The 13,010-nt window shown below is 46.0% G+C and overlaps 1 protein-coding gene across 1 annotated transcript in view; it reads left to right on the top strand.

Moving 5' to 3' along the window:
- PSMD1 (proteasome 26S subunit, non-ATPase 1) overlaps nt 1-13,010 on the top strand; it is an 88,651-nt gene that overhangs the window by 54,852 nt on the left and 20,789 nt on the right. The window contains exons 17-18 of the mRNA XM_053390850.1: nt 2,602-2,716; nt 6,755-6,871. Coding sequence (XP_053246825.1) covers nt 2,602-2,716; nt 6,755-6,871 — 232 coding nt within the window. The remainder of the gene's footprint in view (nt 1-2,601; nt 2,717-6,754; nt 6,872-13,010) is intronic.

Genomic DNA, 13,010 nt, shown 5'->3' with positions numbered 1-13,010 from the left:
GCCTCTTACATGTTGGGGTCGGTTCTTTGCCACTGTGATGCGTGCGGATGTGCTGTTGCTGCCCCCTGTCGAAGTGTTAACTCTTTCACAGAGGAAAAGCTTTGTGCCTTCAATATTTTCAGAAGGCAAATGAATCCATAGAAGCTTATGCCATAATACATGCCTTAGCTCAGCGGTTCTCAACCTGTGGGTCCCCAGATGTTGTTGGACTACAACTCCCATCATCCCTGAGCTCTGGCCTTGCTAGCTAGGGGTGATGGGAGTTGTAGTTCAACAACATCTGGGGACCCACAGGTTGAGAAAGGCTGCCTTAGCTGAATGCTGTAAGACTCTGGGGAACTGAGTAGCAAGTGATAGGTTTTGATTTGAGAAGTCCCACGGGACGTGTTTGAAATATCACTCCATTCTGGAACGGCGATGCTCACTCGACTTTCCAGGAACAAGTGTTCCTTTGAATTAAAGTATAATTCTCAGGAAAAAGACAAAACATCATGCACAAACGGTTTCATGATGAAGCAGAGCTTTGGCTAGCTCAGAGAGTGGGGAATGACGTTCATTTATAAAGGGCAGGACTCGAATTGCTGTTTCCCGCTTCTGAGCAATTATGGTTTAAGAAGAATGGGCACGTTTGTCGATAAAGAAGAGTGACAAAAATGGTGATGTCCCTGGAGACTCAAATCCTTGAAAGGAAAGAATGGAAAGCGTTTGGCTTGGAGAAGAGACTGCTTCTGTTGGTTAGAGCCTGGTGCTGATAACGCCAAGGTTGCAGCTTCAGTTGCCATATGGGACAGCTGCATATTCCTGCATCGCAGGGGGTCGGACTAGATGACCCTCAAGATCCCTGCCAGCTCTGTGATTCCATGATTCTATGAAATAATAACAATGGCAATCTTCAGGTTTGGATTTAAATGATGGATCAATAATTTGCTCCAAAAGGAAGGTAGGGCCCAGACCAGTGGGTTCAAATTTCAAGGAAATCAGTGTAGATGAAATTGACGGGAGGGATCAAGCTGCCTCAGAAAGAGGTCAAGTCACCACCTCTCAAGAATGCTGTCGGAGAGCCAGTCTTCTTCATCACATGGGTTTGAACTAAACGACCTTTGAGAACCCTTTTGACACCTTAGCATGGCTGATTTCATGACTAGTGTACAGTACTGGGAAAGTGTGGTTGAGGGATGTTATACTTTGCAAAGCAGCTGGCTTACAGAGTTCCTGATTTTAATGTTTCTTCATTGCTGTAGCCTTCATTGTTCTCCTTTTGTTTGTTTTCATAATGCCAAACTTTACATTCCATTTCCCCCCTCCTGTAAGAGGTTTTACTTGAAGACTCCCATTCATAGCTGTCAAACGTTTTCCTTTTTTAAAGGGAAATTCCCTTATTCCGAATAGGATTCCTCGCAAGAAAAGGGAAAAGTAGACAGCTATGTTTCTATTCATTAAAGGAACTGACTGTTTAAAAATGTGTGTGTGTGTGTGTGTGTGTGTGTGTGTGTATAATGCAAGCAGATACTGATTCTAGGGTGCTGCTGCTCATACACTGGAATAGCCGACTCCCCGAAACTGTATAAAGCATGGATTCTGCTGCAGTTTAGGCACTTGCTGAAAACCTTGTTTGCTTTGGTGTTTGAAGGCTCATGGCTTCAGCTGTTACAATTTTCAGTTTTTGGGCTGCTGTGTATGCCGTACTGTGCGCATTTTGTTTTTGTACATTACATTCTTTTTACTGCTGTAAACCACGGAAATACGTTTCTAATGACAAGTGGTCTACAAATATTTATAATAAATAATAAATTCTGATCTCTTTATGTGTGTTGAAGTTGGTTGAATAATTGCCGAAGTAATCGAAAGGCAAATGTAGTTTGTGTCCGGGCCCTAAAAACCTTTACTGTGAATGTTTAGGTTCATTTATTCAAAGCCTTGTCACTCCCTATCTTCAGAGCAGCCCGTTTGATGCCAGCTTTGAGCTGTTGTTTGAGAACAAAGTGACAAATAGCTTTATGTGTGAGGCAGTCTATCGTCCTCAGGCCTGTTCTAGCTTTAGAAAGAATTGCCTGGTACAGCTTGCCTTCACCCTGAACCTCCGTTCTCATCACCTTCTTATTTACATTACTAGTCAAAGTCGCCTCTTGCAGGCGGCAGCAGAATCCAAGCTATGTTTAGCAGAAGTAAGTGTTGCTTCCTTTCCCTTTGGTTGCAAGACTTTGCTCAGTACTTTGCAGCTGTAAAGGTGTGATGGACTGATAATATGGACAGATTAGCTACATATGAACGAATTGCATGTCGACGCAAATTAAGAATGGATAAATTTGAAGAAATCTGGAAGGAATATTTAAGCGATAAGGTGGATAGTGGTGGGAAGTAGGGGAGAGAGAGAGAGGTGGGAAAATATGGTTTAAAAGGTGTAGTCACAGGTATATCAGTGTATTCAAATCTGAAATGTCAAATTGTTATTATGGTTTTTGTTGTATGTGTCTTTTGCGGTTGTTGTTTGTATTGAAAAAATGATTAAATAATATTTTTTTTAAAGGTGTGGTACTCTTTACACTTCAGTGAAATGTAACTGCTCTCTTTGCTTTTCTCTTTTTTTCCCCTCTCCTTCAGGACTCCTGAACAGTGTCCAAGTGTCGTTTCCTTGTTGTCAGAAAGTTACAACCCCCATGTCCGCTACGGAGCGGCCATGGCCCTAGGAATTTGCTGTGCTGGCACCGGGAACAAGGTAAGGACAACAGAGCCCAGGCTTTCTGTCCTTCTTCTTCCATCGAGGCTGCTACCTATACCTGAAGAATTCATGGCTGGAAGGAGCTCCAGAAAGTCCAGGCTGCTCAATAAGTGCATCATACAGTGTTCTGCACGTAACCGTGATTCCTTGTGTTAGAATTGCAGCATAAGACTTCAAAATAGAAAAATGGATCTATCATCTGATTTAAAGTCAATTTAATGTATAATTTTTGAAGAAGAATACATCCTATCTTTGTTCTTAGGTGATACAGACACCATCTGACCAGTTATTCCTTCCTAGGAGATAAAAGGGAGTGGTTCCTAAAAAGGTGCATGCTCTCTGCGGTTTCCCTAAGTACCTGTCAGGGACATTTCCCAGCCAAAGGAATGCACACAGCGGATAGTGAATTCTTTATTGTCAAAGGTAACACTTACAGTCCCTTCTACAACTCTGGATCCTGACAGACACCAGTTGAGTGTCTAGGCAGCTGTTCCCAGGCCAATAATCTCAAATGGACTTGAACCGAGGGCCTTCATGGGCCACTGCTTTTCCTGTTAGGCCTCCTGCAGACCAGCTCTTCATCTCTCTGTGCCTTTCCACCATGATCAATTACTGGCTTTTCCTTTCTCTGTGTAAGCTACCCCTTCCTGTTTGCAGACTCCCGTATAACAGAGCATCTGCTACATTCAGCTCACGGATTCTGCTCTGTGCTTTTTGCCCTTTCGTATTCCTGCTTTACTTCATCTTCTGAGGATCTCCTCCGCCTTGCCACACACTCACCTGCTCTGCAGAAGCCTGATATACCCGGATTAACTTTCTGGAATTGATTTACTGTCAACGACTGGCAGCACGCTGACATGTGCGCACTGGGCGAAGGGGGGCTGGAGTCTTGACTCGGGAGAGGGGGGGCAGCGGTCTGTGGGGACCTGTACCAGCCAGGAGGCAAGAATCAGAGGCAGGAGAAGCGTCAGAGCCGGAGGAAGAGGCAGGCCAGGCAAGTGAAGGGCCAGGTGCTTCCTCACGCTCGCTTGCACCACTGTCTCCCAGAACCAGGAGAGAACTGAAGAGGGAAGAGCAGAGTCAGCTTTCACGCAGGCGTAGTCTCAAGTGATGTGCACGCAGCCCGTTGGGGGAAGGTACACACCATGTTTTTCGCTCTATAAGACGCACCAGACCACAAGACGCACCTAGTTTTTGGAGGAGGAAAACAAGAAAAAAAATATTCTGAATCTCAGAAGCCAGAACAGCAAGAGGGATCGCTGCGCAGCGAAAGCAGCAATCTCTCTTGCTGTTCTGGCTTCTGTGATAGCTGCGCAGCCTGCATTCGCTCCATAAGACGCACACACATTTCCCCTTACTTTTTAGAAGGGAAAAAGTGAGTCCTATAGAGCAAAAAAATACGGTAAACTGGTGGAGAGAGAATGGAATGGTCCCCTGTTGCTGATGGACCTGGGAATAGCTGCCTCGATGCTAGATTGGTGTTTATAGGTCTCCAGAGCTGCAGGAGCAACTGTAAGTGCTCTTTGACAATAACAAGCTCACCCTCTGCCGTGTGCATTTCTTGACTGGGAAGTGCCCCTGGTATTTCACTTTGCTTCACCAACCCACAAATCCATTATGCCCCCTTGTTCAGACTCCTTGGTCCAACTCTTGAAGAGGCATCTCCTTTTAAAGATCTGGATCTTCCTCTCCTCCCTGCGCCAGGGCATGCTCTCTCCACCAGACAGTGATGTGGACTAAGCACCTATGTTGCAGGAAGGGTGGAGCAAGCCCCCGTTTTAGCCCCTCTTTGTAGTGTGAGCATCTGCCTGTAGTGGACAAAAATGGTCAGCCGTTTGGTATTCACAGTCTGAGTCTGTTTTATTTCTCCATTTGTATGGGCAGGATAATAGAACCTGCTTGGCTGCAGCTCTGTACTTTTTTATTGTTTATTTCTAAAATAAAGGATCTTGAGCATCTGTTTATATCAGTGTGTCTTCCAGGGCCTGCATCAACCTATTTTAAAGGCCAAGTTAATATTTTAGAACTAGGGAGATTGGAAACGAAGTTAAGCTTTTCGTTAGGCCAAAGAGGCACTTCCCTCACGCATCTGCTATAAATAGGCATGAACTCACGCAATGTCACAGATTAGGCCTGAGCCAATGAATGCACAAAAATACAACTCGGCCTTGTAAAAGGCCATATAATTAGAGCAAAGTTTTTGGAAAGCTTGTGCTGTGAAAGAAACAAAAAGTTCAGAATAATAACCCCTTGTACATGAAACCTGTACTTCATCAGCCTGTCTTTTATTTAAGACATGGCTTCTTCAGGTGATTTTTAAATCTGATTCTATCAAGGATAATAATAATAATAATAATAATAATAATAATAATAATAATAATAATAATAATAATTATTTATTATTTATACCCCGCCCATCCGGCTGGGCCTCCCCAGCCACTCTGGGCGGCTTCCATAAAAACCAAAAATACAGTAAAATATCACACGTTAAAAACTTCCCTGAACAGGGCTGCCTTAAGATGTCTTCTGAATGTCAGGTAGTTGTTTATCGCTTTGACAACTGGTGGGAGGGCGTTCCACAGGGCGGGCGCCACTACCGAGAAGGCCCTCTGCCTGGTTCCCTGTAACTTTGCTTCTCGCAGTGAGGGAACCACCAGAAGGCCCTCTGCGCTGCACCTCAGTGTCCGGGCAGAATGATGGGGGTGGAGACGCTCCTTCAGGTATACTGGACCGAGGCCTTTTAGGGCTTTAAAGGTCATCACCAACACTTTGAATTGTGCTCGGAAACGTACTGGGAGCCAATGCAGGTCTTTCAAGACCGGTGTTATGTGGTCTCGGCGGCCGCCCCCAGTCACCAGTGTAGCTGCCGCATTCTGGATTAGTTGTAGTTTCCGAGTCACCTTCAAAGGTAGCCCCACGTAGAGCGCATTGCTATAGTATTTGGATTTCCTGTGTCAGCCTGGCGGTTGGGGGGCACTGGACTGCACGCCCTTTGAGGTCTCTTCCACCTCTCTGATTCTAAGTGGGTCATCAGATCCATTTTCCAGCTCTAAAGTGGGTTAGCGAGTAAATTTGGCATGGAATGTATGGATACTCAGCTGCTACTGGGAACCCCCACAATGCTCATTCAGGTGTGTAAGAGGCTGAGGTTCCTACAGCCCATTCTGTGCTAAGAGTATTGCCCTCTGATGCACGTCATCATGTCCTGGGTTTTGAACATCAGATGTAGAAAAAATACTTTTCCAGGCCTTCAACTAGGTTTGCACCGAATTCCAAGTTTCTGTGTGGTGTGATGTGGTTTGGGGGGTGGGGGTGGGGAAGTGTGCAAATACCCAATTTTTCTAACAATCTGAAATGCGTTTGAATTACATAATACCACATTTCAGCTTTTAGTCACATGGAGGTACACAATTTTGATACCCCCGTAACTGAGGAAGTCATCCATGTGTTTTGGCCTATAAAGTATTTCCATACATTTTAGATATTCCCTCCCTTTCCTCACATGCTTTCCCACAACCCAGGTTCTTAAGTTTTTAGAGGTCCGATTCAGAGACTGCTCCTTTGAGAGAGGTGAAAGTGTGATTGGGGAATAGGATTTTCTCAGTGTGAGCCCTGAGGCACATCAATCGGTCAACTAAAGTGCATTGATGTTCAAGGAGCTCATCAAGCCTGGTAGTGGCGAGACGAAACAAAACACCCCGTTGCCTAAAATAGGCATCATTTATAGCATCAGATAAATTGCTTACCTGTCACACCTATGCTTCTAACAGATTTCCTTCAGGAAAGTGTTAAATCTCCCTTCTGTTTTTGAGCTTAAATTGAGGAAATGCTTTTTAGAAAACAGTAATTGCTGTTTTCACACCCTTTGCCCTGTTATCCGTGTGGTGGGCAAATATATCAATATCAATAAAAATAAGCAAAGCTCTATTCCGTGGCCTTCTTGAAGATCCTAATCTGATAATCCCGATGAAAGCCTGGTGTTTAAAAAGTAATACAGTTAATATTATGTGTGCTCTTCTTTTTTTCTCCGAATAGGAAGCAATTAATTTGCTCGAGCCAATGACAAATGATCCTGTGAACTATGTGCGTCAAGGCGCTTTGATTGCGTCTGCCCTTATCATGATCCAGCAGACAGAGATCCTCTGCCCAAAGGTGAGTAATGGATCTTCAGCCAGGGAGGTATGCAAGAGAGAAAAGCCCTTGGCTGAAGGAGACAGAAGCTGCTGCAGCCCTGCAATAGCAGTTGCTTCAGCGAGTGGCATTCTTCAAGGAACAAAACTTCATTTTTGTAACGATATTTGAGTTCAAAAAATTGCAAGAGATGCTTGGGCGTGAGTGTCATTATATCAAAGTGTGCCATCTCCAAGGAGCTACCTTTCTTGCTGTCCAGGGGACAGAAACCTCACAGAAACGCTCCTCTTTACCCAGGCAAACCACTGAGGTCGCAGTTTTAAACTTGGAGCAGTTTTCATTTTACCGCCTGTTTGAGTGGACTATTGGTCTTTCGGTTTGCATTCAGTAGCATGTTTTTTTACACCTTTCCCTGGTTTATGACTTGGCTTTCAGTGCAAGGAAAAGCTAAACAGGAGAGTAAAAACTCTTCAGAGACCAAAGCCACAGGCCCAGCACAGGTAGATGACCAGCTGGGTTGATCCATTGCACAGTTATGAAAACAGCGGAGCTCTGGGGGCCTTGGGTGCAAATGTGTTGATTTGATGGGGACAATCAGCATATCCAAGGAATGTTTACTTCTTAATGGGTCGTCCATGCAGAGGAATGCGCTGAAGTTCATTTCTAGTCTCCAGTGGCAAACAGGCAGCCTCTTGGGCCTCTGGTTTTGGCTCCTGAGCACATTTCTCTCCCAGTCTAGATCGTGGGATGGCCGCCCACAGTCCTTCCCAGGCTAAATGAAGCTTTGGTTCATACCACGCAGCCCGAAAAGGCTGTGACGGAGCATTGTGTTGGTGACTCATTTTTCAGTACGTCGCTTTCTCAAACTTGGAAGCGCTGCTCTCTGGGATATTGCCCTGCATTTTTTTACTGAATTTGGAGGTTTCTTTCACTTCTGTATAGCAGGGCTGTACGTGGGCCCATGGTCCATACTAATAAATAGCATGTGTGAGCATATCTTGTGTCTGGTACGAAGGTTTTGTAACTTAGCCCTACTGGATTTCCTGGAACAGGCCACCATTCTAAATTGTTGTGCAAATTTTTGAAGTGTAACTCTCTTCTTTAAAAATAGCACCTTGTCCTGGGAAACGACATGTTTGGCTTTCTGGGAAAGGCGTCCTGGATTTAAGTTGTTGCAGCAATGTAAAAAAAGTAAAATGCCTTCTCGAAACGGCAGTTTAAAAAGTAATATTCTTTCTCAGTGTAGGTTGGGGTGGATTCAGTTTAAAACAACACACCTGTAGCATACGACATCTGGGAACATCCACATGCAAAAGCCTCCCTGTTTGTACAAAAGTGCTAAGCGAGAGGCCTTGGCAAGCATCCTGCTAGGTTGTTTCAACTCTCTGATGCATGTAATGTCATTAGTTAATAGATCCGATGTAAAAGCCTCATCCTGTTCCTTTGCATGTTAGACTTGGGAAACTGGGAGGCACCTACTGAACGTGAGCACGGCTCTCTCCCTTTCCTGGTGCTGCTGCTCTCCCCACATATTGTGCCAGTGGTTCGCTATGTGATATGCAAGACGCAGAAGTGAGAAGCTGCCTGTCTAGAGTTCCTGCAGTCTACAGAAGATGGGCAAGAAAGGTGCTGGGCGTTGGAGATCTGTACTTTGTAATCATTACTGGGGCTAAGATATGGGGGAATAGCCGAAGAGCTTCTGTTGTTCAGGAAAGGCTGAGGAAGAAGGCTGCCTTGGTCATAGGGGTAGTGCGTCTGGCTGTTAATCAGAAGGTTGGTGGTTTGAGTCCAGCTGGGGGCAGCTGTGGGCAGGATTCCTGAATTGCAGGGGCTTGGCCCATATGATCCATCGGGTCCCTTCCAATTTTATGATTCTAGGGCTGTCTGTAGTCCAGACTTTTTAAAAATAAATGTGTAAACTGTATAAATCATTTAAATCAAGACGAGTTACATGATTTTGCCTATCTTACATTATTCTGACCCACCACAGATTTTTTCCGGGCAGGAGGAGTGGCAAGGAGCTGAAGCTCTGCACTCTGAACATGGGCAGTTTTATCCTGCATCTTTTCTGGCACCTGGGACATTGCCCACACTGTGTCAAGCCTGCCACAAAACCCTTAAGGACTAAAAACTTGATTTTTTAAAAGAGGGGAGCAAGAGATTCTCAGAAAGCTGAACCAGGTATAACATTTTAATGCTTCAGCTTTTCTTGGTTCCTGTGAAGTTGGAGCAACATATGTTCTCGATTAAGTAAAATGCTGCGTTTTGAAATCCTAGGCAGAGATAGAAAGCATCTTCAGATTTCATTGACCAATAAAACACTGAACAAGTGCGGTTGAGATTGAAAGCAAGGCAGTTGTAAGTGCAGGGTAGTCTCTAAACCAGTATGCAATTTTTTAAAGTGCACATGTCATACAGACAATATTGGTGTTTGTTCCTTAAGCTTATCCACAGGATTGGCCCTGCTGCTTGTTTTACTGGATGCAATAGGGGTGAAGCCTCGTTGAAAATATATCTGAATTTTTAAGCCAACCTGTACAAAGAACCAGGCAAAATTATTATCCTTGGTCCACCATACCAACAGGCACCACAGCCAAACACAGTGTGCATCATTCCTATCTATTTCTGAACAAAAGGAGAAGGCTTATGAGGCGCTGTCTCTTTCTGGCACGTGGTTTGTAGAGCAATGCAGAGTTCTTATCAGGTGAAGAAAGCTCACTGAATATGATCAGTTCGGAAGAGCAAGGCCTGTTTTGTTAGCTAATGGTTTTATGCAAGCCGCTTTGGGGTCCTTTTCAGCAGTGGAGTAGGGTGTAAATGCTTTACCTAATCGTCTATGAATACAGCTGAGGATGGGGAAAGTGGAACCTGATCTGGATGAGCTCATGGATTACTCTAGAGAGCAAGTAGAGTCAACTGCAGGATAATAAGCCCTCCTGCTAGATGCTATTGTCTTACCGGCTTGCTGCAGAAGAAGGAAAGAGGCTGGGTATTGGTTGATCCGAAGCAGATATCTGTACAGCTCGGAAGACATGGGAGCAATTAGCATCTTTGATTTTCAAAAGATGAACTAGATGGAGTGGAGAGTTAGTCTTAGTGCAGTGGAGCATAATGTTGGACTTGGACGTGGAAGACCTGTGAAGCTGGACTCACTTCAAGGCCCTGGCAGATCCAGACATTCTTGGCACCAGTACCCCATCCATAAAATAGGAATGATGAATTTTCCCCTGGGGTGGTGGAAAAACAGAATTAAATGCAGGGCCAGCCCAAGACATTTCAGCACTTGAGGCGGACCCCAAAATGGCTCCCCCCTGCCCGCCAGGGAAGAAAGGGTAAGAGAGGATCTACACCTATGATCGGGAACAAGGGAGGAAGCAAATCAGCAGCAAGATCTGCTGGCCCAGTGGATTCTGCCGCCTGAGGCAGTTGCCATGCTGTGCCTCATGGGTGGGCCGGCCCCGATTAAATGTTGTGGGGGCTAGGGTTGTGGCACTGCAGTAAATGCAGCCTGCCGTGGGGGATCCAAACCCAAGCTGCTTTTGCTCTGCATTGCATTACTAAAAGACCTGCATCTAGCCACACAAGTCACATTATTTTGCAATTGGCTGTGTAAATTGAGAAGTTGGATTGGGTGTTGGATCTGAACCGGGGAGACCTGGCTCCGGCTCCCTGCACATGCGTGAAGCTCACTGTGAATGGACCTGGGCAAACCTACCTAGACCCCAAGATGTAAGAGATAACACAAAGCTTTTATAGTACGCTGAGCTCAAGCACACTCTCTCTGCCAGTGGCTTCCCACAACTGCTATTCCTTTGGCTTCTTTTTTGCTTTGGAGCCCCTTTGATGGTGCTGGTTCTAGCCTTCAGAGGACCAGTTACCTGCTCCTGTGTAGGGCTGCCTGGGAATTGAGATCAGTGTCAGAAGCCCTTGCTCTCAGCGCCGTCTCAGGAGACTCAGCAAGTGAACATGACCCTGCATTGCCCTCCCAGTTGGAATTGACACAGCTCCCTCTTCATGTGGTGTCTACCAGAAACAGAACACACCTTTACTTCAACGGGGGGTTTCTTTGTGAGTGAAACTAGCCAAGTCATATTCTTGCTAATTTTAATGTAGAACATAACCGACTCTTACAGCTGCCAGGCTTGTGTTTTTGTTTTGTTTTTAAGTTTTTGGGTGCATTTTACTGATCATATTATATCAGTAATATATCCAATATTCTGTGGTATCCAATGAGTGTGTCCTGTCAGCATAAGGATCAACGCTTGCTCAATTAAACTTTCCTCTCCTGGCCCCCACACCCTGCACCCTTCCCCAAATCTACTTCGGGCTTGGGGGAACCCCAAAAACAGATTTAAGGGGCATGCAGGTATGGGGGGGACTTCCGTTGTGCAAGCAGAAATCCTTACACTGATAGGACATGCTAGTTGAATTACCATCCTGTGCTTTCATGGTTTTGTTGTGTGCCACTTTGAATACTTTTAATAAAGGGGCAGGCTATAAGTTTATTATTAACCTTCCCTGCAGTGAGTGGCCACAGTGTTGGTGGTTGCTGTTGCGTTGGCTGGTGTTGTGGGGCTTGCCCTCGGTTCACTCAGGGCAACGGGGAGGGCAAGCAAGTCTGGCTGATGCGCCCTCAGACATTCCCTGGAATCCCTGCGCTCCTGTGGCAGGTAGCACAGCGTTCCTCGCCAAAAGGATTGACGCGGACTTCGGCAGCCGGAATGCAGAAAATGCAGGAGCCGCTGCTTCTGAGCAACATCACATAGTCCATAAAGCCTGTCAGTTGCACAATGGAATGGCAAAAGTGCTTCATTTCCAGGAGCCGCTATGAGCTGTCGAGAATGAGCCTTCCTGACAGTTGGAGCTATAAACTGAGCTGCAGTGTTTGGGGAGCAGCCTTCTGGGGCTGTATTTCATTGCTGGCTCCACTGCAACTTAGCTGAATATAACCTGAGCGGCAGATTCAGTGGGCAGCTATTGATCACATCCTCTTGCTTCCTCTTACGAGCGTCCTTTTGAAAAGTGGCGCTGATGGACGCTCCACCATGTATCAGTCCAGCAAGAGCAGGAGCTCTTAAAGACATTTGGGAAGACCTCCTTTGACCTGCAGTGCATCTCAACCGGGCCTGGAGCCAATCGCCACAATGGCTGATGGTGTCGGGGGAAATAGTGCCCTGGTTTCTCCCTTGCAGCTGCTTACTGTGGTAACTTAAAGCAGCAGTGGGGGACGCGGGTGGCGCTGTGGTGTAAACAACTGAGCCTTGGGCTTGGCGATCGGAAGGTCGGCGGTTCGAAGCCCTGCGACAGGGTGAGCTCCTGTTATTCGGTCCCAGCTCCTGCCAACCTAGCAGTTCAAAAGCACGCAGTGCAAGTAGATAAATAGGTACCGCTCTGGCGGGAAGGTAAACGGCATTTCCATGCGCTGCTCTGGTTCGCCAGAAGCGGCTTAGTCATGCTGGCCACATGACCCAGAAAAACATCTGCGGTAGCGTACAAATGCTGGCTCCCTCAGCCTGTAGAGCGAGATGAGCGCCGCAACCCCAGAGTCATTCGCGACTGGACTTAACTGTCAGGGGTACCTTCACCTTTACCTAAAGCAGCAGAGGTCAACCAGGTGCTTAGAGGGTATTTATTTTCTGCATTTATGTCTCACCTTCCTTACATCCCAGAAGCCAAGGGTTCCCAGGCCGTCCACACATCTAGGCACTGACCAGAACTAGACCTGCTTAGCTTCAACAAGGTTGCTGCCTCCTGTGCTTTCAGAACATATCCTCAGACATGAGGGCTCCCAGAGTTTGTACCACAAAGCCAGCACAAAACTTCACCAGCACTTGGGAGGAGATAGGACAACACTGGGCTTAAGGTGTTTGCTAGGCCCTCTCTCCCAAGTATGTCTGTGTTGCGGTGGCATAAAACCAGGGTTTGTGGCACAAAACTGGCTTGGAATTTTGACATAAGCAACACTGGTTTATGTGTGTTCAGTAGGATCCTGCTTTTAATGTGCGTACTTATAGGTGGTGCCACAGAATAGAACACAATTTTGATTTTTGGAGGGTTGTCTGGGATTGGACGGTTTGCAATTAGCTTGGTTACTTTCTCTAAGGCATTGAGTGGGCTGCTGTTCAGGTCTCTACCAGCCCGTTTAATTTTGACCCCTCAC

The sequence above is a fragment of the Podarcis raffonei genome, chromosome 5 (assembly GCF_027172205.1).
Source record: "Podarcis raffonei isolate rPodRaf1 chromosome 5, rPodRaf1.pri, whole genome shotgun sequence".
In the NCBI taxonomy this organism is placed as follows: Eukaryota; Metazoa; Chordata; class Lepidosauria; order Squamata; family Lacertidae; genus Podarcis; species Podarcis raffonei.
The sequence above is the reverse complement of the archived record's forward strand: the minus strand, read 5'-3'. Positions and strand labels throughout refer to the sequence as shown.